The sequence below is a fragment of the Sus scrofa genome, chromosome 13, assembly GCF_054392235.1.
Source record: "Sus scrofa isolate SSC_HxYL_T2T_F1_AM1 chromosome 13, Sscrofa_HxYL_maternal_Yorkshire_Landrace_v2.0, whole genome shotgun sequence".
Taxonomy (NCBI): Eukaryota; Metazoa; Chordata; class Mammalia; order Artiodactyla; family Suidae; genus Sus; species Sus scrofa.
Window position 1 is genome coordinate 189,070,138 of NC_139395.1, and position 27,035 is coordinate 189,097,172.

At 34.1% G+C, this 27,035-nt stretch overlaps 1 protein-coding gene across 6 annotated transcripts in view; it reads left to right on the forward strand.

Moving 5' to 3' along the window:
- Positions 1 to 27,035, forward strand: part of GBE1 (1,4-alpha-glucan branching enzyme 1) — a 276,806-nt gene that overhangs the window by 37,133 nt on the left and 212,638 nt on the right. For 5 of the 6 annotated variants that reach the window (XR_014823705.1, XR_014823702.1, XR_014823703.1 and 2 more), the window contains exon 2: positions 14,975 to 15,144. The exons of the other annotated variant lie outside the window; for it this stretch is intronic. Coding sequence is in view for 1 of the 5 variants with exons in the window: in XM_021070783.2 (XP_020926442.1) it covers positions 14,975 to 15,144 (170 nt within the window). In the remaining 4 variants the exon portion in view is untranslated. The remainder of the gene's footprint in view (positions 1 to 14,974; positions 15,145 to 27,035) is intronic. 6 annotated transcript variants of the gene reach the window in all.

Below are 27,035 nucleotides of genomic sequence, written 5' to 3' on the forward strand. Positions count from 1 at the left end.
ACAGAATTGAAGACATCTTTTAAAATTCTTGTTCTACCAATAACTTGCTGAGTGATCTTGGTCAAGTGCCTTAATGTCTCTGATTCTTGGCTACCTCATTTGTGTAGTAAGTATAGAATTCTCAACACATAGAGTTGAGAGAATTAAATGACATTTTTTGTAGAGCACTTAGCGCAATGCTAGGTACATAGTAAGTGCTCTGTAATAGGTAGAAGTTATGATTGAAATCACCTCAGTTGTTGACATTTTCTACTATTATAGATACTCCATGGTAAACCATACTGAAAGGACCATTTGTTCAGTCCACATTTCTTAATACATGTTGTACTAGATGTTGAGGTTGTAAAATTAAAAGATGATCCTTGGCATTATGGCAATCTCTAATCTAGTGGGAGAAGATGTCAGCAGGGAAATTTATAGAACTGTATTTTGTATACTTATGTACAAAAACATACCATTGGGAAAATTTGGCCAAAGCTGTTTGTGAAAGCAGCCTTAGGAAAGGTTGGCCTGTGAGTAATGAGTAGCCTCTATGAGTTCTCAACTCCAGTAGTTTTGATTATGAATAGGCTTTAATTATCAGTACTACTATGTGATCTGGCCAGAGCATTTTGGGAACACTCAGCTGGAAAACTATGCCCATAAGCAATAAGTGTTCTAGATGAATTTAAAGTATCCATTCTACTGATGTTGAAAAGGCTGCTAAATTAAGCATCAGGGTAGCAATATTAGCAAACAGATTTAGCCATACTTCAATGAAATTTAACTTTGGGTTTTCTTTATAGCATTATGGTTTTGGTTATAGTAGTTTAATTTGGTGCAGAGACACTTGATAGTATGATAAGTGAAATGTATAAATGCTGTTTTATATCCATGCTTCATTATAAAACCTGCAGAGCATTGTTGCTCAGTAGCATTTAAATACTTTATCTCAATCTCACTTTGGATCGGTATTTAAAAGAATAAAATATGTAATTTGGGAGAAATAATAAATTGAGACATGCAGACAATATAACAGACTACTCTATTTGCCAAACTGTTCTGTGCTTTCAGACGAATTCTGTTTGGTCTGTGTTAGGTCATTGGATGTAAAAAAGAAATATGTGTGTATATGTATGTGTGTGTGTATGTACAGATAGATAGATGGAAAGATAGATGGATATAGATATGAAACAGATTTTTGTAACTTAAAAGTGATCTTGCCAATATGTTAGGAGTCACTGTGAAAGCTCTTTGATCTTTTGGTTTTGTACTGACAGAATTTTGAAACCTTTGTCTCCCTCAGTAAAGGCAAAATCTGTCAGTGTTTGATAGACTTTTGATATTTCATGGCTATTTAGTCCAGAGGATTTTTTTGTTGAAGATATATATATATCTTTCCTTGGATGCTTTGATACGTATTAGTATAGTGTGTTCTATGCCATTGTCAAAGTGAAAAATGATTAATTTATCATGTTTCTAACGTGAAAATATTCACAAGGATAAAGTTCATGGCTATATGGCTATATTTAACAAATTCAAATGTGTGATTGGGTTTGTTGATTTGCCAAGAACCAATATATAAACTTTCTTATCTTTGGCGATGTTTTTAGATGAAAAAATTAGTGTCCATTAGTTTTTATTTTGTATTTGATGTAATAACCATCTGGTTTGAAATGATATATCAGGGGTATAAGAAGTGCTTGTATACATATTTTGCTTCAACTCAGTTAATTCATGTTCATTGTGACGAGTACAACTGCCCTCCAAATAAAATTCTCTGGGTAATTAAAATCCATGCCAATGTCATTTCTGTCTTTTGTTAGACTTTAATAAATAACTTATAAAAAAGAATGCTTCATGGATTTGTTTAGTTAGTATAATTATGACAACTTTTAATGTTTTTCAAGTGAGTTTTCTGATGACTTTATTTTTGACCATTTGCATCACTCTTAATGTATAACAAAAGGTTTTTTTTATAAAAAATTTAGCATATGAAAATTATTTAAACACTAAGTAAAAAAACAGTTTAAATTTAGTATAGAAGTCCAGACGATTAGAAAACAGGAAACTGCAAGAATTATTGGGTACTATTATGAGTAATGGTTAAGGACAGATATTCTGGAAGCAAAGTCTTGAATTTGTACTCCTGCTTCACCCACTTAATAGCTGCGTGCCAAATGTCTGGAACATGGTTAAGTATTCCATGAGATATTAGTCTTTATCATTTATGATTTGTGATATTTTTGATTCTTTATAGTTTTTTCAGTTGACAATTTTGTTCTATTTGCTTTATAATTTCTGTTTTATAGATGGTTAATAGGCTGCATTTTATTTTAAGAAAAATGATAGATTTAAAATTATTACTCATGTGTGGTAAAATATACACTCTTTGGTGTATGTGGGAGATGTCCAAAATAACCTTTGTATTGGGGTGCATTTTTTCTTTTCTTGGTTGGAGGAATTAGGGCCCAGTATCAAATTAAAAAAAAAAAAAAAAGAGTATGGATTACAGGTTCTTAGACCTGGATGGAACCTTTCAATTCAGCTTCTTTATTTTACAGAAGAGGAAGCTAAAGCTATGAGTGGTTTTCCTCCTCAAGTTCACGTAGCTAGTAGCTTAGAGTTGGTCTAGAACTTGGATCTTTTCACTCCCTAACTTCCCCTTCTACTTTGGTGAATATAGAAATTTTAACAATGTTTGAGTAACAGTGACATTCTTAGAAGACTGAAAGGATGTAACCATCATTATTTTTAATCTACTTATTGCTACAATGAATTACATTAGAGAACAATATTCTCCTGGTTATTTTAAGAGCTTGGAATTGTTTCTCAGCAGCTTAGTTGATCACATGTACTCAGAAGCACAGCTAGTGTGCAGACTGTGGTCTTCATTGCGGAGGACCTCAAGCACTCCTCTCTTTTTAGTCCAAACCTTTGGTCTTTGCCATGTAATTTTTCCCCAAAGAGAAACCTGACTGACTACAGAACAGAGTGTTATTTGAGCCAAGAGCTGTTGAAACATTAAGTTAGATTTCTTGCTAAAAATCAGTAGACTAAGACTGTGTTAGCTCATGTTTCATATTACACAAGAGAAAATAAACTGAAAGGTCAGTTGAACAGTTACAGCGTTGCCCTTTTCCAAGGTAATCAGCAGAGCATGTAGCAAAGACGTGAACAGGAGCGTGACTGGAAAGAGAGTGGCTGGTAAAGAGGCTGGCTGCTTACAGTGCTTGGGACAATTCTTGACACTTCCAGGCCTGACCAGATGGGCCATCTCACAGGGCTTACCTTCAGTAATTCTGATTTATTACATTCAGATGACTCTTTTTTCCTACTTAGGCAGTCAGGTTTTCACATTGCCAGAAGACCCCAGAAATTTTAATACTGACCATTAATCATACCTTGGTAAACTGCAAGGGCAATATATTATTAATTTGTTTGCAGCCAAGAGACAAGACACAGTGATTAAAATTAATTTCTAGCTACATTTTGTTAATTTATTCTAATTAATTAATCTGTTAAGAAGTCAAAATATGTTTACATTAATGGCTATATAGTAGGTTCTTTATGTTGTGTCATTAAATGTCATTTCCATTATCCTAAATGTTGAATTCTAGAAATAAGTACTTTATTATTAAGCTAAATAGGGAGTTGTATAAGACTTTCTACCTAATGCCACCAGAGGTATTTCATTAATTTAAGAACATTTCATGGTTTGGGTTCTGTAGGCTTTAGACCTGGAAGGATCTCAGCAGTGACCACTCCTTGCCCCATACCCTCACCTCTATGGCTCAGAACCAGAATTAGGAAAGAACATTTAATAAATAACAGCCGTTATTTACTTTCAGAAACTATTTTAAATAATCACAACTTTCACTTTTAAAAGTTAACTTACTAGTTTCGAGTTGACCTCATTCTCCTCCTCCCAAAAAAGAAAAATTTAATTTCTATATAATCATACTTTCAATATATATTTTATTAGTTGGAAATGCAAAGTAGCCAACTTACATTTAACTTTAGATGTAACAAGAACAAAACTATTATTTAAGTAGCTTATTTTATAACATCAGAAATAAGAAATCAACCATGTGATCTGAGAAAAATTAGCTAGACATCAGATTGTCCATAGTGCATTTGATTGTGCTTTAGAGTTGGTACAGAATGAATAAGGGATTCTTAAAAAGGTTAAAATTAGTAACTTGCTTAATATTTGCTTGTAATTGAATTACATTTTAGATTTTTATTATTGTATTATAATTAGCGTTATATAACTATTCCAATTTTTTCAATGTTTTATTATTTTTTATACTTAGAAACACCTTAATTTCTTGTTTTAAGAAAAGAAAGGTGAGACATGCCCTGAATTAATTTATTTTTCATGGGCTAGTTATATATAAGCACAATAGTCCTGACATCAGTGCTATTACCTTTCTGTTTTATAAGTGAGGAGGCTGAATCTCCGAGATCATAAAGTGAAAAATCTAAGGTCAGCTTGCTAATGGACCTAGCATTAGAAGAACCAAACCTTTTATCTCTAAAATCTGTCCTTTCTCTAGTGTGTCATCATGTCTGGAGCATAGTACATTGTCTGTACCAATTAGTCTTAGATTAATTCCATATGTAAAAGAACTTATTTCATTGACAAATAGCCCCAAAGCTTAGGAACAAAGGCATTGGTAAGAGTTGTAATAGTAAGAGAAACTACTTCAGTTAGAAACCACAGACATGCATGTTACTATCAGTCTGAGTAGAAATGAGAAGCTGGGAGTGAACTGTTTTACTTACTCTCAGTTTTTATCAGTTCTCCAGAATAGACCTAAAGCATAGGAATAGTCTTCATTCTTCTTAAATAGCACTGAGGGCTGAGGGGGCTGTGTTTTGGCTTCTGGTGGCAGTTGGTGTCTTGATTGGGTCAGCCTGTCCTCTGGTTTCCTGTTCACTTTTGTAGATCCATATGTTTGAACTTGATATAATATCCAAGTCGATGAACATGAACATCTTAGATGAAATAATATATTTCCTTATAAAACTGATTATTTAGTCACATGGGACCTATAGGTGCAAGAGTGATGGGTTTATCTGAGGATGACTTCTCATTTTCTATCTCTTATTGGTCCAAGTTTATCCCTTTAAAAGTTTGGCCTTTATTTCAGCACACGGCCATGCTGTAGTATCTGGCCTTTTCCAGGAGCTGCTTGCAAGCTACAGCCGTCATAGGTCCAGTCACAAAACCTGGTGGGCAGTGGGACTGAGTGAATACAAGAGACTCATCCAGTTAGGGTGGATTATGTCTTTCTTATATTTGAAGAGGTAATTGACTTTAGTTATCATGTTCTCAAATCTTACGTTCATATTGAACATGCTTATTGTTCTAACAGTGTATTTATTTATCTATTTATTTGTTTTTTAGGGCTGCGCCCGTGGCATATGGCAATTCCCAGGCTAGGGATCCAATGGGAACTACTGCTGCTAGCCTATGCCACAGCCACAGCAACTCGGGATGTGAGCCGTGTCTGCGACTTACGTACCACAGCTCACAGCAATGCCCGATCCTTGACCCACTGAGCTAGGCCAGGGATCAAACCCGTGTCTTTGTGGATACTAGTCAGATTCATTTCTGCTGCATCACAGTGGGAATTCCCTAACAGTGTGTTTCTTCATCATTTCATGTGAAACGTATTAATTATGCTAAGCATTTTAGGTACATTATCTTATTTGATTATCTTATGAAATACGTTCCTGTTACCGTTCTTATTTCAGATTCAGACATTGAGTCTTACTTATAGTCGGTAAAGGGTAGGATTGAGATTCAAACTCAGGTATAATGATCCCAATCTTATAATTCTAACCATCGTAACACCATTTCTGAGCCACAGTGTGGCAAGTAATAGGTGCTCACTAAATGTTTGTTTGTTGAGTACTTAAATATGTGAGTGTTTTAGGTGTTTGGGTATATAAATGTGCAAAACAGATAATTTTCCCTGTCTTTGTGGAATTCACATTCTGGCTACTTCTATTTTATGGTTATAAGCCTTTATCTATGCTTTACATAATGCTTTCTCACTTTTTGTCTTACTATCTCTTGCACATAACAAAGAATATCTTGAAGGCAGGAACTCTTACAATATCTTTAATCTCAGTTCTCATTGACTAGCATAGCACTGGACAAGATGCTTAGTAGTATTTGTGGAATAGATTTATAGATTTTACTACTCCTTGCATGTCACTTTTACTTAAGTGTTCCCACTTTTTACTATTTCCTGATAGATAAGTTTAGAGTATATGCTAAATTGAATACAAATTAGCAATGTTACCAAAATTTTACTAAAATTTTTTTTTCCTTTTTTTACAGTTTTTTATTATAGTTGATTTTTGCCAAAATTTTAAATGAAATTTTGAAAATATATATATTTATCTGTTGATTAATACATTTGAACATTTAAAAATAAGGAACTGTGTTCAAAAATGAGAAACTCTGTCTACTATGATGTCAATTTTTAAATTATTTTCATTGATCAATCTTCTATAACAAAAGAGTCCACAAACCCCTTACTTTGAATGTTTAGTCTATTTAATAAAGGTTTCATTAATCTCCACACTCTACCTTCTAAATTCATCCTTCAAACTGCTCCCTTTAAAAACCTGTCTTTGATTGTATCAGTTATCTCTTCTGTAAAGTCTTACAGTTTTTAATTTTTTTACTTAATTTATTTCCTAGCTGCAAATCATCTTTTCCATCTTGATTGGCCACTAGGTTTCTACTCATTCTCTGCTCTGGCTACGTGCAGCTAGTGGTCATGTCCATAAGAACCACATATAATGTTCTCTTTGTTTTTTTTTCTCCAACTGTCAAAATATTCCACTCATCCTTTAAGATATAGCACAAATACCAGCCACTTTTTAAAGCCTTTTCTAATCTCCTTTTCTTCCACTCGTTCTTTCTGTTGTCTTGCTTATTATTTTGTTAAACACTTGCTTATTTCAGCCCTATCCTACTCTGAATTGAACAGTCTTCTACTGGACTGATGAACTTCTAAGGGAAGGATCCTGTTTTATGTAACTGAACTATTAGAACATAATAAATATTTTTATCCTGTAATAAATATATTGTCGTTTTCTTTTTTTCTTTTTTTTTCTTTTTGGTTATTGTTGAATACTTATCCTTGATTGAGAGACATAAACTAATCACCTTAAAGTCTTAAATGCCTCTCCTTCATTTGACAGACTTGTATATATATATGTTTGTATATTCTGGATATTTTGTGCTCTAAGAAGAAAGTTTCTGCCAGTCACCTTGAAGTCTTTTTAAAAGCTGATTTAAGTAGCTATATTTTTCCTTAAAAAAAAAAAAAATCCATTTCCCCTTCCTTTAACCTTATTTTCCCCTTTTTTAGTTATTAAAAATTCCTGTTGAGCTTTTACTTCTGTGCTTTTTCTTGTCTCTAATCCAGTCTCCCCTAGGAAGCAGATGACAGTATAAAATCTTGAGAATTAAGCTAGCAAGGAAGGAATTTCCCCAATGGGTAACTTGGATTTCAGGCCTACTCAGAAGTACTTGAGAAAGAATTCTACATCCTAGACATTTCCAGATAAAGTATGATCCGTCTCCGCTGACATAATCTCCTGTGTTCACGACCCTGCCTGAAATTACAACTTCAATACAGATCTGGGGTGAACTGTCTTACAGGCGAGCAAAGATTTTAGCCTATTTCATTTTTTTCCCCCAAACTTATCTTTTGCTACTTCCCTAAAGTAACTACTTTTTTTCCCTAGTCAATCCAATTTACTTAATTTTCTTCCAAACTTTTTATAATTCATACATTCAAGTTAATATGTGTTATATGTTAGTATGTCATATTTATAATGTTTCTTAGCAGGAAAAAATGATGTATTCTCAAACACTGTGGAATTTAAGGAGAAACAATCCTTAATTTTTGCTAATAATTTTTTTTGTCCTTTTTTTTAGGGCTGCAGCTGAGACATATGGAAGTTTCCAGGCTAGGGGTCAAATTGGAGGTGAAGCTGCTGGCCTACACCTCAGCCATAGCAACACCAGATCTGAGCCATGTCTGGGACTTGTGCCACAGCTCACAGCAATGCCAGATCCTTAACCCACTGAACAAGGCCAGGTATTGAATCTGCGGCCTTGTGGATACTAGTCAGGTTTGCTACCGCTGAGCCACAACGGAACTCCAGTTTTTGCTATTAATTGCTATGTACATTTCAGTCTAAACAAGTGTTATAAGTTAAAAATTGTGAATTAAAAAGCATATTACAGCATGGCCTCTCCCTGAGATGGTAAAAAGTTACAGCTTACAATTATAGAGCACTTGCTGGCTAATGTGGGGATGGCTCCTAGTTTGATTTCATTGATTCCTTATAAACTATGAGGTTCCCCCACTTAACAGGAGAAGAAATTAAGGAAAATGGAGGTTAAGTGATTTGTTCGAGACCATATATATAGTTTGTAACAGGATTTGAACCTACACTGTTTCTTTCCAGAGATTTAGCTGATTCTATTAATTATAAGATTAATAGCCTTATGAATAAAACTTAAAGGGCTTTTTTTCAAAGGAAAATGTGACTTTTAATTTGAGATTTTTGTCTCGACTTACTTAAAATATACCTTTTGTGATGAATGATACTTTTTTTCATGTCTCTATTGTATCTAACCTTCTTGACCTTGGGCAATTTAACATAGTTATCTGTGCCTCTATTTCTTTCTTTGTAAAAAAAAGGATTAAAAACATCAATGTAGAGTTAAAATCTGATAATATTTTTATATCTGTACAAAATGCTAGTTGCAATACTGACTTCATTTTATGTTCTCAGTTACCAAGAACTTGACCCAGTTTTTAAATATTCTATAAATTCATAGCAAAATATTAAGAGAGACGAGGGTAGTAGGAGAGGGCACAGGCATGATGAGCTTGCTATATCCTCAGGCATTTTCTTTTTTGAGTCACAGTGATTTCAAAGTGGAATGTGTATTTCTGTATCAGAAGCTATAGGGCTGACCTTGAGGAAGTCAAGATATTTAGTTAAAGTAATATCATGCTATAATCCTGTTTCTCTTCAATTTTTAGTAAATGGAACATTTGTACGTATCTTAGAAAACTTCTTAAGAATGATTATTTTTTAACTTAAACTTTATATAAATCTAAAATTGTGTTTTAAAGGCATTATAACCACATTGATGATATAACTATTTCCACATTTATTTGCCCTCTTAAAATTGATAACTCTTTTTAAAAAATCAATAATTTTCCTTATATTTTGATAATGAATGTTTTTGTGTTTTTTTAATTCTAAATCCAGATTTGTTGTGCTGTTTCTTACTGTTTGATCATTTTATTGGATGTTGTTGCTTATTTGTTTAATATAGATTAGAGTTTCCATACACCAGGAGTTACAGTTGAAAGATATCTGTAAGAGGTAAAAATCATTTTCTCGTAGAATTTAGAAAGTGTGAAAGAGTTTGCATACAACTCTCTCATTAGATCCATAGATTGAGGTGGTTTTTTTTTGTTGTTGTTGTTGTTGTATTGCCTTTTTTATTTTTATTTTTGGTCCAGATCAGTGTTTGAAGTAATTTGAAACAGTTGCCAATGTTAAATTAGGGAGAGTTCATAGAAAAATCTGGATTTTTTTTCATTCTGATTTGGCAAATGCTTGATAGTCATAGGCTATAGTTATTAAATAGATGCTATCACTTTTCCATGGACTTTGTGCTTTCAATCTCACCCGAGTTCCTTCCTGCATTGTTTTCCATACCCTAAAGCTAACCTCATTGGTCATTCTTTTATCATCAGGCTTGCCCTTTTGTATTTCTTACACAGGACCAGCTCCTCATATTTATGATACCTGCCTGGCTCCTGTCAGTGGTTCAGTTTGTGTCCTTCTGGAATAAAGACTGTCAGTGAGACTGAGGTTATATTATTTCATTAAAAGTTAATTTGGGAGTTCTTATCATGCCTCATTGGAAATGAATCTGACTAGTATCCATGAGGATGCAGGTTCAATTCCTGGCCTCCATCAGTGGGTTAAGGACCCAGCGTTTCCAGTGAGCTGTGGGAGAGGTCGCAGATGTGGCTGTGGTGTAGGTGAGTAGCAACAGCTCGGATTCAGCCACTAGCCTGGGAACCTCCATATGCCATGGGTGTGGCCCTAAAAAAATAAATAAAAAATAAATAAAAGTTAATTTGTTTCAAATAATGGATTAAATGTAATTTGGATTTTTATAAAACTATGGGCATGTGCACTCACAAGGGGGCATGTGTATTTGTATGTTGTGTGTATATATACATATATACATATATATATACACACACACACATACATACATACAATACAAAAGGGGGTCATATATGAAACATTCTGGTCACACCCACCACTTCCGTAGGCACTGTACTCCTCTGATTAGATTCTGTGCTATACCTCTTCTTGTCTTTGAAGCAGATGTGTTGAGTGTGGTGGGACTAGAGAGGCTCAAGGCTTCTGCTCACTCCACCTCATTTGGAATCCAACTTCTGGTGGAGAGGAAGAGGCCGTGTGAAATTACCATGTATATGCCATCTATAGCTGTATGTATATTTCTTTGTACAAATAGATGCTTATAGAAAACTGCTCTGCAACTTTTTTCCCCAACCTATGTTGGGCATCTTTCCATATCAGCACATTTTGCTCTACCTCATTCTTCCTAATGGATCTTGTGTAATCTGTTGTTTGGATGTTCCATGGTTAGCTCGACCAGCCTCCCTTGTTGAACAGGTAGGTATTTTCCATGGCTCAGTATATTAAATAATGCTGTAATGATCATTGTAAACATAGGTGTCTTTGATTCCTTGTGCAATATATATGAGGGATAAATTTCTAAAAATGGAATTATTTAGTTGAAGAGTGTGATTTTGAAATATTCATGGCTGATACCAAATTGTTGTCTAATTTATATTTCATTAAAGAGTATTTGGGAATGTCTTTTTCCTGGCCCTGCACTCTGTCCACACAGACATGTTTTTTGGTCTTTTAGGTAGAAAATGAAAATTTGAAATTTAGGTTTACACCTCTTCATTATGTATGAATTTGTGCATCTTTTCAAGTGTTTACTGGCCATTTGTACTTCCTTTTCTGTGAACTCTTGGTTTTTTAAACTTTTACTTTTAATATTTATAACTTTGTGCCATATATTAGATTCCAGATATGTGATATCATATGGTATTTGTCTTTCTCTTTCTGAGTTACTTCACTCAGGATGAGAGTCTCTAGTTCCATCCATGTTGCTGCAAATGGCATTATTTTGTTCTTTTTTATGGAGGAGTAGTATTCCATAGTATATATATACCACATCTTCCTGATCCGATCATCTATCAGTGGACATTTGGGTTGATTCCATGTATTGGCTATTGTGAATAGTGCTGCAATGAATATGCGGGTGCATGTGTCTCTTTTAAGTAGAGTTTTGTCCGGATATATGCCCAAGAGTGGGATTGCTGGGTCATATGGTAGTTCTATGTATAGTTTTCTAAGGTACCTCCATACTGTTCTCCATAGTGGTTGTACCAGCTTACGTTCCCACCAACAGTGCAGGAGGGTTCCATTTTTTCCGCACCCCCTCCAGCATTTGTTATTTGTGGATTTATTAATGATGGCCATTCTGATTGGTGTGAGGTGGGAGCTTGGGGTAAATAGATGCAGAATGTTGCCTTCGGGATGGATTAGCAATGGGATCCTGTTGTGTAGCACTGGGAACTCTGTCTAGTCAATTATGATGGAACACGTAATGTGAGAAAAAAGAATGTATACGTGTATGTGTAACTGGGTCACCATGCTGTACGGTAGAAAAAAAAAATATATATATATAAATAAATGAATATATATTTATAAATTTGATGTTTAAAAGTTATTTTGGTTTTAGAGATCAATTTTTATAAACTTAGATTCCAGTATTTTATTTGGTAAGCCATCCTTATTGATTTGGAATATCCTTTTTTGATGTGTTTAATTTCTTTTTGTGTTCATGTCTATTTCAGGAACTCAGTTTTGTCCTGTTGATCTGTTTTAAATTATTTCAATTTCCCAAATTTTATAAGCCATACTTTTACATACCCAGTAAAATTCTTCCAGAATATCTTATAGGATTATATAGACATTTTAATAATCTAAAAATTTTATAGTTCCAGGAAAAACATTTTTATTTAAATAATATTTCTTTCTTATAAATAATTAGAACAATGCAAGGGAGAAAGTAAATAGAAACCCCACCAAAAAACACAAAAAAATCATCACCGGTATTAAGAGAACTTCATTATTTATATTTTTATATACTTATTTATAAGTAAAAGTATAGAGAAATAGTTTGATAGAAATAATATAATAAAACATGAGGAAAAATAAATGTGTGTTAAATTTAATTTTAAACAAAAAAAAACTGAAGTAAAATGAAGGAAATGGCTGAAATTCACATGCAGCTTTCTTTACACTGAGATGCTATTTTCTAAAGTGCCCATCCAAGATTTATAAAGAGATCAAAACATTTAATGATGACAGTCAATGTTGAGTGATTCTGTTATAATAAAATAGGGATCTGACCACTCTTGTGCTGTATTTCATCTCCCTTTCACTTATCTCTTGTTTTTTTTTAGTATAAATCAAATTTTCATTTGTCCATTGGCATTCTTTTTCACTATCACAGTCACATAATTACACAATTGTCTAGCCATGGTTGTGTGTTTAAAGACTCAGGGCTTAGCCACATGACTGCAATGACTGTCTATTCCTCTGTATATGTGTGTGTGTGTGTTTAGTCTTTTAATTGCCTAATTTTTTTATAGAAAGTATTTTTTTTTTCTCTTCAGGAATGGTTCATTAGTGTCATAAACTTAAAATTATTTTAAAATTTGGCAATATTTAAAGAATTCCTTAGGTTTGAACCAGAGATTTGTCTCATATAATATCCTTAGATTACCACTTTTCCTTCTCAGAATTGTGTGGGCGTGGCTTTGTTATCTTTTGGTCTTCAATGTTCCTTTGCAAAAAAATGTCCTCTTCCCCTTTCTTATACCAGTTATCTATAGCTTTATTTCTCTCTCCTTTGAATTTCAGTAGCTTAAACTGGAAGATGCTTTGTGAATGTTTGTGCATTTGTACATTCTGTAAATTTTTCTTAAAACATAGTGTGTTATTTTTACTATGCAGATTTAATTCTATAGGATAGATTGTCCAATTGTATCTTTTATATTCATTTTATTTAGTTTGTTCTTCAGAGTCACCAGCTATCCTTATTTGGATCATTTTTTTCCCCTGAATTTTGCATATCTCTTAACTTTTCGTTAATATTTTCAGCTTTTTTTGTTTTTCCCTTCTAATGCTATCAATTTCCAATTTTTCATTTACCTAATACTTTGTTATTTTTGTTATATATACATTTTGTTCCTTGCTAATTCTAATTCATTTATTGTTTTCAAATGATATAATTTTGTTCCTCTTTTTATTTCCTTGGGTCTGCAGTCTAATTTTACTTCTCATTCTGTTGTTCTATAATATAATGTCTTGGCTTTTGTTCTTATTCAATTCATTTTAAAGTTGAAGTTATATTTGAAATATTTGTGGAAAGATTGTTTTCTTATTCAGCTGAGTTGAGAAGTTCTTCGCTAGTTAGCTTCTCAAATTTTGTATATTCTGTGTATATCCCCTACTTGGATTCAAGACTTCCTGGGACTTTTATTGATCACCCCCAGGGTATGGGGAAGTTCAGGGAAGTGTATGGGCATTGCTCGATTCATGGTTTAGTTCTTGAATTTTCACTTCTGACAGAAGGCACCCGCCACAAGCTTCACTTCTTTAGTTCTACCAGTTTTGTCTTTCTCCCCAGACTTGGTGCTAATATGTGAATATAGTAGTACGTTTTTGGTGTACCTGTCATGAATATGGACTCTGGGGATCTAAGAGAGTCAGGAGCAGCCATGTGCTGTTCTCAGTCCTGCTTGGAAAGAAATCTTTGGTTTCTTCTCCTGGCCACTAGCTTTTTAGTTTGAGGTGATATATGTTCTTTCTGTGCTAAGTTACCATAGGGCAGGGCTAGGCAAACTACAGCCTATGGACAAATTTGGCTCCACCACCTGTTTTTGTAAATAAATTATTATTGGAACACAACCATACCCATTCATTTACATGTTGTCTGTGGCTAATTTTCATGCTTCAGAGACACAGTTGAGTAGTTGTGACAGAAACCATTTGGCTGACATAGCCTAAAATATTTACGATCTGCCCCCTAACAGGAAAAGTGTGCCAAATCTGCTGTAGGGTAATTTTAATTTTCTTGCTGGTTTTTAACTATTTTTCTTTCGTTTTTTTAGAGGTTAGAGGAAAGAGATGTAGAGATGTTCCCTCATTATACTGTCTTTTTTTTTTTTTTTTTCTTCTGTCTTTCTGTCTTTTAGGGCCACACCGATGGCATATGGAGGTTCCCAAGCTAGAGGTCCATTCAGAGCTGTAGCTGCCGGCCCATGCCAGAGCCACAGCAAAGCGGGATCTGAGCTGCATTCTGCAACCTACACCGAAGCTCATGGCAGCACCAGATCCTTAACCCACTGAGTAAGGCCAGGGATCAAACCCACATCCTCATGGATACTAGTTGGGTTCTTTAACCGCTGAGCCACGACAGGAACTCCTCATTATACTGTCCTGACACAGAAGTTGCTCTAGTGCTGATTTTAAAATACTCGTGGAATAACATAAGCATCATATCTTCTCTTTTATAACAAAATGGTTGAAATTACAAAAAAAAAGTTGGTTGGATTAGTTCAGTTTGAGATAAGAATGATTTTATCCTACCAGGTAACTCTCCCAATGAATGAAATTTATTCACATCATTCTTCTTTAATGATGTCTTTTTTTTTTTTTCTGAATAAAAGTAAAGCAGTTACTTAATTACAGCAGCTCTTCTGGAAGATGATTAATTTTTCAATTTCCTTTCTTTTACACTTTTTCAAAGGTATAAGCGTTTTAACCAGACTTTGACCAACTTTGGAGAGAACGAAGGTGGTATTGATAAGTTTTCCAGAGGTTATGAATCATTTGGCATCCACAGATGTGCTGATGGTGGTTTGTACTGCAAGGAATGGGCCCCAGGAGCAGAAGGAGTTTTTCTTACTGGAGACTTCAGTAAGTATTTTGGGAGCATTATAGTCAGCTGTAATATTTAATTTATTCACTTAGAACATCGACATTATAGTTCATATATTTCACTTTATGAAGATTGTTGACTACGAATATTCTACTTTTCAGATAGAGCTATAGAATTTATTATGTTTTCATACCTTTTTGTGGTAAAGGTGTTTCTGCTGTAATGTGATACTACCTGTGTTTCTTAAAAAACTTTATGTTCTATACAGTCATGTACCAGAAATAACAGAGTTTATGAGGGAGACAGCATTAGGCAGACTTCTCCAAATTTATTCAATTTTGGTAGCAAGCTCTGACAAAACCAAGAGCAATCTAGGAAAAGATATTGGTGTAGGTTAAATCTCTACCAGTATTTGCTGCTGGTTAGGTGGTACTGTAGTTCTTGGATCCTCTAATATCCTTTTTTGAGACTTCAATAAAAGTAGACACTTAATCTAGAGGATGAACTTCATCAGTCATTCCCCCCCCCCCTTTTTTAATAACACAGTGCGAAATTATTCTCAGCCTTGTTATCTGCACTGTTAATTTCACTAGGCAGTTAAATCCAAGGAAAACGTAGTAGTTCTAAAAGTCAAGCTTTGAGCTTGCAGTCTAGTGGAAGGAAGACCTGTATGTAAATAACTCTAATAGAGTCTGCTCAGATTGAGTCTATAAATATAAATAAATTACTGTGATAGTGACAAGGACGAAAGCTCAGTTTTGAAAATGGAATAACTGGAAAAATAGGCCTTGGCAAAATGTTTGTAATACCAGGAAAGTAGGTATCAGAATGATAATGAACCTTTAGTACTGTAGGGTCATATAGTCTTTCAAATCTGATTTTCATGTGCTCAGAAGTCTACTTGCTATACTATTCTGGAAAGAGCAAAACTGTAGGGACTGAAAAATGAGCTGTCAGGGTTTGGGAGTAGGAGGTGTAAGTTGATTACAGAGAAACATAATGGGACTTTTTGGAGTGATGAAAATGTTTTATGTCTTGATTGTAGTGGTGGTTACATGACTGCCTACATTTGTGAGAATTTATAGAAATTTACACATAAGAGTGAATTTTACTATATGTAAATTATACCTTAAGGAACCTGACTTTTAAAAAAAGTTTTGAGTTTATTTATATTGTCTGAGAAATACAGTGAATACTACTTACATAATTCAAAGATTTTAGTAGCTGTATAAAAATAGTAAAGAAGAAGAATTGAATAAATTTTAATAATGATAAATTTTACTTATCAAATTTATCAAAATATTATTAACATGTAGTCAATATGGAATTTGTTAATAGCATATTTTTATTCTTTTGTACTGCATCTTCTGAATCTGGTAAGTATTTTTCATTGGAAATACTTGATCTATATTTTAATTTAATAAAGTTTTCAGTTTTAAAGTACATATCCAAGTTTCTCCAAATACTGGTAAAGGTTCTAGTAACTCAATTGAGTAATGATTTCAAAATTTAATAAAGTAATTAAGATTAAATAAAACTTTAAACTGAGTTTCTCATTTGCACTAACCTTATTTCAAGTGCTCAGTGACCACCTTTGTCTGAATCCACTATATAGGATTTAGCAAAAGAAAAATATGGGGAGGGAACTATATGAAAACTAGATCTGGTAGCTATCATAATGACTAATGCTGAATTATTAAAAGTTGTGCCTTGTAAATCTAACTGGGCCATATGTGTGTTTGGAAATTTTATTTGAAAATTTTAATGACTTAGGATTTAACACTTAAATGTTAAAAGTTAAATGTAAACCAGCTATAATGGAAAAAATCATTATATTAGAAAAGAAAAAAAATAATTTAGAAAATCTTCCTCAAAGAGAAAACTAAAAATTATCTAGTTCCCTTTTTTATGTAAAACCATCCTTTTAACTTTTTTCTATTTCATTTGATTTTTGAAAATCTTACACTTTTTGAAGGTATATCACATAATTTGAAATCTCTCCATATACTTGAAACAATGTTTAGTCAATTATTTTCAATTAGGCAGTATTTCTTTAGTGTCTAAGGGCACAAAGAATATCAGATTTAGTCTATGGGTTGTTATTTTTAATGGAGAGATGAGAAAGACTAAGACAAGTGAAATTGTGATACATAATAGTTAATCATGATAGAATATAGTTAACTGTTAATTAACAGGCAGCATGTAGGTGAAATATAAATGTCTAATCTATTTTCTTCTCTAGATGAAAGTATATCTTTTTTCTGCCCCATTACAAGTTCTCAGTATCTTTTTATGTGTGGGATCTCAAACTTTTTTTCACTGAAGAGTTTTGACTTAAAAAAAAAAAGAAAAGAAAAAGAAAAAATTTCAAATTGAGAGCAGACCCAAAATTCTGGGTTAATAATGCATTTAAAATAGTATGTCTTTGAAAAAATGTTCACCCGAGTATTAATTTAATATGACTTTGTGGAATACAGAATTTTGATAATAATGACAACATAGCTGAAAATATACTCATAAGTTACTGAACTAACCATGCTTTAAAAAAAAAAAAAAACACAAGGAATTCTATATTTTTCCCTTATTTATATAAAAATCTATCTTTTATGTCTAAGAAGAGTTGAACAAGAATAAAGTTATTTTTTTGCTGTTGTTGAGGTTTTTCTCAGCATCAAAAATGTCTTAGATTTTATGGTAAGTCTTCCAATGTATAAATTTGTACCAAACTGAAGGAAAAATAAATTTGTGTTAATTAGCTAAAAATTACAGTAGATATTTTAAAGTTAGAAAATGCAAAGATTAATTAAATTGTTCTAGATGGTTTTGCTAATGATATTAAAATGTTTTAAAAAGGATTTAACTGTATAAATGTAACTTCATATTTATCAACTAAATTGAAACAGCAGTAAACTTAAAAGATTCTGTGGAAATAATCTCTAACTGTTAACACAGATCATTTTAAAGAATTCTCTTCCTTCCTTTGTCATCCTGTCTAACAATAAGCTTAACTTCTATATATGTACTTGAAATATCACCAAAAAACCCCCTATTGCTTCTGTACCTATTGGCAATGAGTTGAAAAGTACCATAATTTTACTTATGATTTTATCATGAAAGGCTATATGTATATAATTTAAGACATTGCTTTTGTACCTACCTCTTCTTTGTACCTCTACAGAAAATATAAAACATGTCTTCAAACATCCAACAGCAAAAGTCTTATATCTGCTAAGGAATAAATTGACTATTACTTATATTTACAATAACAGGAAAACAGTAAAATGAAATGTTCTTAGTTCAATTTTTATCTTAATGATTAGCCATCTATTTCTGATATTTTTCCAGAAGATAATAAAATTAAAGACTATCTAGACTTTAATTCTATATTATAGAATATTAAACCAGTAAAACAGAATATGTTAGCATATTGTGATGTCTCTCTCCTCTTCTAATCATCTTAGAAATTGCACCATACTTTTTTCTCAGGGCTTACTCATAATACTGCTGGTATTTTCTAGTGTATTTTTTTTGCCAGCTGATCTAAAAATACCCTAGCTACAAATGCTTATTGTTGTCAGGAATAAATGATCTTTAAGAAAGAACTGACCATGAATTGGTGTGTAGGAAAAAAAAAAAAGAGAGAGAAAATGTGGATTTAGTGTTTGAAACCATAGTGGTTTTCTCTAAGCATGGTTCTTCATCTGGCTTTGTAGGAATAAAGGTGATGATATTCCTCTTACTTTCCTAACTGGGTTGCTCTTAAGTACTAACTACATTGCAAATGTGAGGACATTTTATACATTATTCAATGCTACAGAAATCTTAGTTGACAAGATTGAGAAAGTACTTTAATTTGCATAGGTCTTTTTTTTTCCTTATTAAAAAATTACTATTAATTTCAAAAGGCAGTTGAACCTTACAAAAATCAAATGATTTAGTCTCTGTTTTGCCCAAACTGAGGTGGTACTGGCTTTTGCCATCCACATTTTTAAAACTTGGAAAACACCTTCACTTTAAATGTATTACCCATATTTTTCTTCATTTGAGAGAAAATGAAGACTCATTTCTTTTCCTTTCAGTCATTTTTTTTTTTTTTTTAGAACAGCTTTTTAAGCAGCTAGCAGCTGCTGCAGCAACCTAGGAGAGTGGATATATAATGACATTCATCAAGATTGGAATCTTACCACCCCAAAAGTATTTCTAGGACAGCCAGAAACTACTTTAAAGCCTTGAGATGAATTTCTGAAACTTTGAATCATCTTTAATAAACGAAAGATTTATTCTTTAGAAAATTAAATGTGATTTAAAATATACTTGGGTTTTAGAACTCAATCATGTTTATTGTAGGTTGCTAAATAATTGGAGAAAACTAGCTGCTTTCCAGTAGCTAGATAATAATAAGTAGAGAGAAAGGCGGTAAACTACATATGTCAATATAAAATAATTGGGTTCCTATTCGCTATAACTGAAAACATTTCATTTAAAATTACTAAGTCTGGGAGCGAGGCACTTTTCAAATAACCCAAATGTCTATCATTGATAGACCGGAAAAAAAAAGAAAAAAAAAAAAAACACCTGATTTTTATGCCTATAGAAAAAAGGATCCACAGAGGTTTTTGCAGAGTGGGAAAGATACTAAGGAATTTTTTAAACTGTTTTCTAGATGAAATTTGCTACAGTTTAGTTTCCAGTTAGGCAATTGCCGAGAAGTTTATGTCATCACAGAAGCCTTTAGATCTCTTAATTCCACACCCTCTGAAACAGTGCTTTGCAGAGTGGTGTGGTTTCGTGCCATGTAATTGGCTTGCAATAATATATTGTCAGAACTGGGGAATAGGCATTTAGGAACTTTAATAGAAGTTCTACAGAGTAACTTTATTTCTGTGGAATCTAAGAATGATTATACAAGTATCAGGACTTAAAATTTGAAAGCATCTTTTATTTTCTAAGAATTCTTTTTTTATATTTTATGCAAGTATTGGTCTATAATAGATTGGAAAATTAAAAAAGGAAAGGGAACTTGTCCATCATCATAGATAGTTTGAGAAAGGAAAGTTAACTGGTCCATCATGATAGATAGTTTGAGAAACACTGATCTAAAAATTAGTGATCATTTTTTATTGATTTAGAAGTCCATGAGAATGCAAGTTTGATCCCTGGCCTTTCAGTAGATTAAGGATCTGGCCTTGTCACAAGATGTGGCATAAGTTGCACATGTTGTTCGGATCCCCTATTGCTGTGGCTGTGGGATTTAACCCCTAGCCTGGAAAGTTCCATATGCCATAAAAAGAAAAAAAAAAAAAAAGCCCTTTATGGTTGGAAGATATAGTTTTGATGTCCACCTTCTTTGTATTCTCTTTCTTCAACTAAATCCATGGTGGTTGTGTTAGCTTTCACTGTGGTATGGCATGTTACAAAAAACCGTTTTAATGGTTTACAGTAACAAAGGCCATTTCTTGCTCAAGTTGGCTGAAATTGTCAGCAGTGGCTCTGCCCCAAGTTTTAAGGTCTTTCCAGGATACAGGGTGAAAGATCATCCCCTGTGTGGGATGTGCTGATCTCCTGAGAGAGAGAAAGAGCAATGGAGAAAACTTGCCATGGCTCTAAAAGCTTCAACTTAAAAGTGGCAAATGTGATTTGTGCTTGCGTTTCATTAACCAGATAATTTGGCCAACCCCTATTGTCAATGAGACCAGAAGCAGAATTTGATTTTACAGACACTTATGAAAAATTGAGAAAAATAGTAAAATGAGCCCTGTGGCAAATAACATATCTTCATAATATAAAGTGTAACCTTTTCAGAGTTTTGGTATTTGAGATATTTTGTAGGTTTTGTTTGTTTGTTTGTTTGTTTGTTTGTTTGTTTTTTGTGGCAGCAGAGATGAGTTGGTGTCAGGTAGGGTAGTGCTCCAACTTAGATTATTGAGAAGTTTTCTCTGGAATATCTACTGACCTTTGGATTCAAATGGCATTTCAAGGAGTCTTTTGCTATGCAGACATTTTCAACTTTCTGTGGGTCCTCTTTGTATGTATTTTTGTTATGTGCCTTCCTTCAGTGGCTTATTGGAGATTATGGTGTTTTTAGAAAGTGACTTTCCAGGGTGGTCCTGGGAGCTCTGTTACAAATGTTTTGGTGACAGGGTGGCAGAGTACAAGGTAGAGATAGAAGGCTTTAGGGCTGTTAACCACACCAGCACCGAGGCTGAGAAATGGCCTCTTAGATGTAAGTGAACTTAAAATAACAAATCAGCCAATAGGTGTTTTTGCAGAAAGTGGTCAGAACTTTCTCTAGCTTTCCAACGTGAAGTTAATTCTCCCAACCATTTTATGTGTGCTTGCCGATGGATTGTTCACTTTCAATGGAATAGATATACAGTGGAGGTTTACTTAACCATTGTCCACTTATTAGACTTACTGAATTTATTTCTTCTGGAGGGAATCACTGTAAATGATACTGCTTCCTGCAGGTTACTGAGCATGCATGGGGCATAGACTATGGTCTGCTTCAAGGATGTGGTTCTGCTTATGCCAATTGCTTTGTGTGCTTGTGGTGAGTCAATTTTCCATCTGCTTCCAAGCCTGTGAATGCCCATTCTTCCCATTGTAATTCTGTAATATAATATTATATAAAGTGATGAACCATGAGCGTGACAGCAAAAGAAATTATGTATTGGGAAAAATCTCAGTAAGGACGTTATTTTGAATTATGCTTTCACAAGTGAACTGCAAAAAATGATATAAATCTAACAATTTCATAGGCAGATTATTTTGCATGCACCTTTTAGCTTCCATTCTATTTTAATCCAAAGGAAATAAAAAATTATAGATATTGCATTGTAGATATAGGTTTATATAAGAAAGATGATACAGAATCCTAATCAGAGGACCTAAACTTCAAGAAATGGCTCTAATCTTATATCAGAAGGTGGGTGAATATTTATATTTGTGTTTTAAGTTAAAATAAAATTTTTACTATTTACATATAAATTTTACTATTTATGTAATCATTCTCTGCTTTAACCAATATTTTCAATATATGTACCAACTTCTGGCCCCAGTTGTGCTGGATGAGTTAGCATTATTATAATGCCTAACAGGATTATTTTTATTATTATTTATTTATTTATTTATTTGTCTTTTTGCCTTTTATAAGGCAGCTCCCACAGCATATGGAGGTTCCCAGGGTAGGGGTCCAACCAGAGCTGTAGCTGCCAGCCTATGCCAGAGCCACAGCAATGCAGGATCTGAGCCGTGTCTGCAACCTATACCACAGCTCACGGCAACACTGGATCCTTAACCCACTAAGCGAGGCCAGGGATCGAACCTGCAACCCCATGGTTCCTAGTTGGATTCATTAACCACTGAGCCACAATGGGAACTCCAGGATTATTTTTATAGGGAAGTATCTTTACTTCCTGGCATTTTAGGGGATGCTATTAGAGACCTTACTGCAAGAAAGTAAACTTTAAATTGTGTGACATAAAAAACAATTTTCTCGACTCATGTTGCTTTAGTTTAACTCCCCCGTTAAAAATTTATTGTTTGGATGATACAATAAATACTTTTTGTTAGGTTTCAGTTTTGATGTTAGACTTGTTCTTGATGTCTGTAAAATTATTTCATTTGTGGTTGTTCTTCAACACTTGTCTTTTGACATGTTCATAATTTTATCCATTAATGTGACTTTATTAAGCTCACCATTTATTATAAAAAGAAGGTACATTATTCATACTTTTCTCTTATCAAGTTAGAGGTTTTCTTAGAGAAGTGTTGTTCTGTTTTATAATAGTCACATCTAGCCCCAAGTGTGACTGATTATAACATATATCAACATTCTTTGTATCTTGATCACAACTAAACTTTTCAAGTTCAAATTGTATTACTTTCAGAAGCTGTCACTTAAGGTAGATGTTTAAGGCAACTCCAATTTAATCTGTTGTGATATTCTTTCTTATGCCACAGATAACATAACTGAATATCATGCTGCATTGCAGGGGCGTTTACAGAAATATAGCACATCTATCAAAGGATAATAGCACTGTTTATTTTGCTTATCCAGACAGTTGTCCCAAACAAGTCAATTGAAATTCACTGATTAGTTTCGAAGCTTTGTTCGTTTTATTGTTAAGCTTTGAATCTGTACCACTCTTCTCACATCCTTTCCATCTTTTCCTTATGACAAACTTGTATTCTTTCTTTACATTTTCAATCCTTGTCTACCCATTTTGTTATTTAAAAAATTGGGGAGTATATTTAAGCTTGAGTAGCTCTTGGGGGAAAATAAAAAAGGACATTTTTACTTCTTTGTAGCTTTGCAATTCCTCATGTGAAACTGTGAAAATATTCATTTTAATTTTGACTGTCAGAGACCTACCTCTTATGATGGGTTCCTGAAAAAAATGACTTAGCCATCTTAGTTTTGCTTGTAAATCAGTGGCAGAAGTACCTCAAGTGTATTACCTAGAGACTAGGAACCTGAAAATAACACCGCATTTTCTCAGCAAGTGTCAGTGACCTTCAGTATTGATACCATGATGTGCCACTGCCCAACAGCCATGGGGACTAATGACTTCCCCAGAATCTGAAAGGCTTATTATGTACTCTCACTTTTTAGGTTTTTCTTTTCTTTCTTTTAACATTTGAAAAGTTGAGGTATAATTCACATAACACAAAATTACCACCTCAAATTGAACACTTCAGTGGTTTTCGGTATAGTCACTAGATTGTCTAGTTTCAAAACACTCCCATCACTCCAAACAGAAATGTCATACTTATTAAGCATTTAGTCCTAATTCTTCTCTATTTTTTGGCAACCACTAATCTATTTTCTGTTTCTATGGATTTACCTTTTCTGGGCATTTCATTTGGAAACAGGATCTATATAATAAGTTGTCTTTTATTTATGGCTTCTTTCCACTATCATACTGTTTTCAAGGATCATTTATTTTGTAGCATGTAACAGTCCATCAGCCTTTTTATGGCTGGATAAAATTCTATTGTGTAAATATAACACATTTTGTTTATCTACTTCTAAGCGGATGGACACTGGGGTTATTTCCAGTTTTCCAATACTGTGGATAAAAGCTATTATTGGGAATAATGCTTTATGGGCATTTGTGTACAAGCTTTTATGTGAACCTGGGCTCTCAGTTATCTGGGTTGCCTAGGTTATTGATGTTCTTACCAGATTCACATACTTGGCAGTGCTTGTCATTTGTTTATTTGCCCTAAGATCCTTCTATCTACTTTTTTCTGCTCTGCATCACATTTCCCAAGCTCCCATGGACTCTGCTTCTGAGTTGGTTTAGTTGGAGGTGCTAGTGGGGAAGACTTGATAATGGGAGGAGGGAGAAGCCAGGGACTTCTCCCTTATTTCCTTGCCCACCCTCTGTCTAAGTGAGGCTGACCTTGTCTCCTGCAGCTGGTATGTTGTAGCTGTTATTGCTATTCTCTCTGTGAGCTCAGTTCTTGCAGGGAAGCCTTGCCTTGTTTCCAGCTTCTGTTAGATGGCCTTGGCTTCTGGTTTCCAGTAATACTGCCCCTCTCTTAGGGGGATTACCAGATTCCTATTATTTCTAATCTGTGTGTTGCTTAATTGTCCTCTATTTGAATTCTCATTTCATCTACTATCTATGTAATCAATTGCCTATATTAAGTCCCTCTATTTGAGATAAAACAAGTGGTTGCCATTCTGGATTCTCCTCACTGGAATAGTATTTTCCTTCCCTTTGGCCTATTGAGTTATACAAGTCTGAAAGACACCCTTCACAGATATATTTTAGCTATTTGAAAGCACCCCTGAAATGATTCAGCTCAGTGGCCCTACCTCTGTTAAAGTATTTTCAGTATTTTTCTATAGTTAGTTTTACCTACTTTGTGAATTTTTTTTTATGATTTTTATCTTTTCTATTATGGTAAATATACCATGTTCTGTCAATTTCTACTGTACAGCAAAGTACAGTAGAAATATATATATATATATATATTATTTTTCTCACTTTGTGAATTTTTAAGTCTTATGGTAGAGAAATATATACTATAGAGTTTAAGTTATGTTACAAAGCATTCCTGGAAACTCAGCAGTGAGAGATAATATTTTTTTTTCCTACATTGTAGCAAATTAGTTATACCTTACTTTAAATAAGGTTTTTGATGTTCTCTCTACGAAGAACAGTTTCATCTTTATCATGTCTCCCCTCACCCCCAGTGTGGTCCATATATCACTTGAAGCAGAGTAAGTTGGGTGTTGATAAAGTGAAGATTCCAGGCTGAGTAACGAACTTTTGAATCACAGTTTCTTGAGGTACAGTTGAATGTGAATGATGTATTGCCCTCTTTTTTTTGAGGGCTTGTATCACTTATAAGCAAGCAGTTGCTAGAGTATCTGTTTATCCTTCCTTTTCATTTTTCCTACTCTGTGTGGAAAGTCACACCATACCATACTTTCTTTTCCTAGCATATAGTAGGCAAAGGGCAAGAGCAGCAACCCATTTTTTTTTTTTTTTTTTAAGAGAGTCTTCTAGAAGGAAAGAAAAACAAGTTTTCTGGGAGAGAATCAGATGGACTTATCATTTACAAGGGAAGGTAGAGAACAATGAAATAATTAGTTCAGATTTCTTGGGTGGAAGAAATTTGATTCCTACTCCCTGTCCAATTTATCAATCAATCAGGTGTCTAGGCAGATATTTTCAGATATTTAGCAGTGCTCAAAGCATTACCTTCAGAGCATTCTTCCTAAGGAGGTGAAAGATGGATGCCAGCAAAGTAAGGGAATAAACCAAGAAAGAGGAAGACACGGGATGCAGGAGTCAGTCACTCAAGCTCAGGAGAAGGAGAAGTGGAAAGTCTCAGCTGGGTTGTGCAACAGCCATGGAGAACAATTAGAAAAGCAGAAAGAGAAGTCCTGAGAAGAAGTTCCCTGCGAGGAAAATGGCAAAATGGAGAAAACATTTGGAAGCTTGTAAGATGTTAGGACGAGAATAAAGGTTTTCAGTAGAAGAAAAAAGTAAGGCTCAATTTAAACTTGATGCTGGAAAGAGCCTCCTTTAGGTGGCTATTAAAGATAGCATGTTTATGTGCATATGCCTCCCCCCATTGATATGTTGAATTCCTAACCCCTAATGTGAGGGTACTTAGAAGTGAGGTCTTTGGGAGGTAATTAGGCTTAGATGAGTCATGGGGACCCTGTGATGGAATTAATGTCCTTAAAAGAAGAGGAAGAGGGACCAGAGCTCACTCTCTCTCTATCCATGTGAGACACAGTGGGAAGGTCTGCAAGCCAGGAAGAAGGTCCTCCTAGGAATCACATCTTCTGGCACCTTGGTCCTGGGACTTCCCAGCCCCCAGAACTGTGACAAATAAATGTCTGTTGTTTAAACCATGCACTCTGTGACATTTTGATATGGAAGCTTGGACAGACTCATATAGTGGCCCAGGGTCATGTTATTGGACTGTGTGATGCCAGAAAGATGTTACTGGAATCCGGGTTCTTGTTCACACAGTCGAAGAATGAACTTTGAGAACACACAGGTAGCAAGCAAGCAAGCAAAGTCTTTATTATAGGAAAGCAAATAGCTCCCAGGGCTTCTGGGAGGGGGGAGGAGAACCCCCTTCTCTATTGTCTTATAGGGGTTTTTATCCCTTAAAGATGGGGAGGTACCAACGTGGGGTCCAGAAATATGTGGTTTTCTCCCATTGGCCTTGCTCAATTATCTATATGTCATTGTCCAGTCGGGGTCTTAGGGGTAGAAATGTCCTGTAAATCTCATGGTTTCTTCACCCTTTTCTTCCCATAAACTGAGTCACAGAGGATTAGGGATTAAGGTCCATCTGGGCATAGGTACACTTCCTATAGTAAACAAGGCCTCTGGGGATGTTACTCCCTGGAGCCCTTAAGCCACACATGTTAATCAATAGTTATATCAAAGAA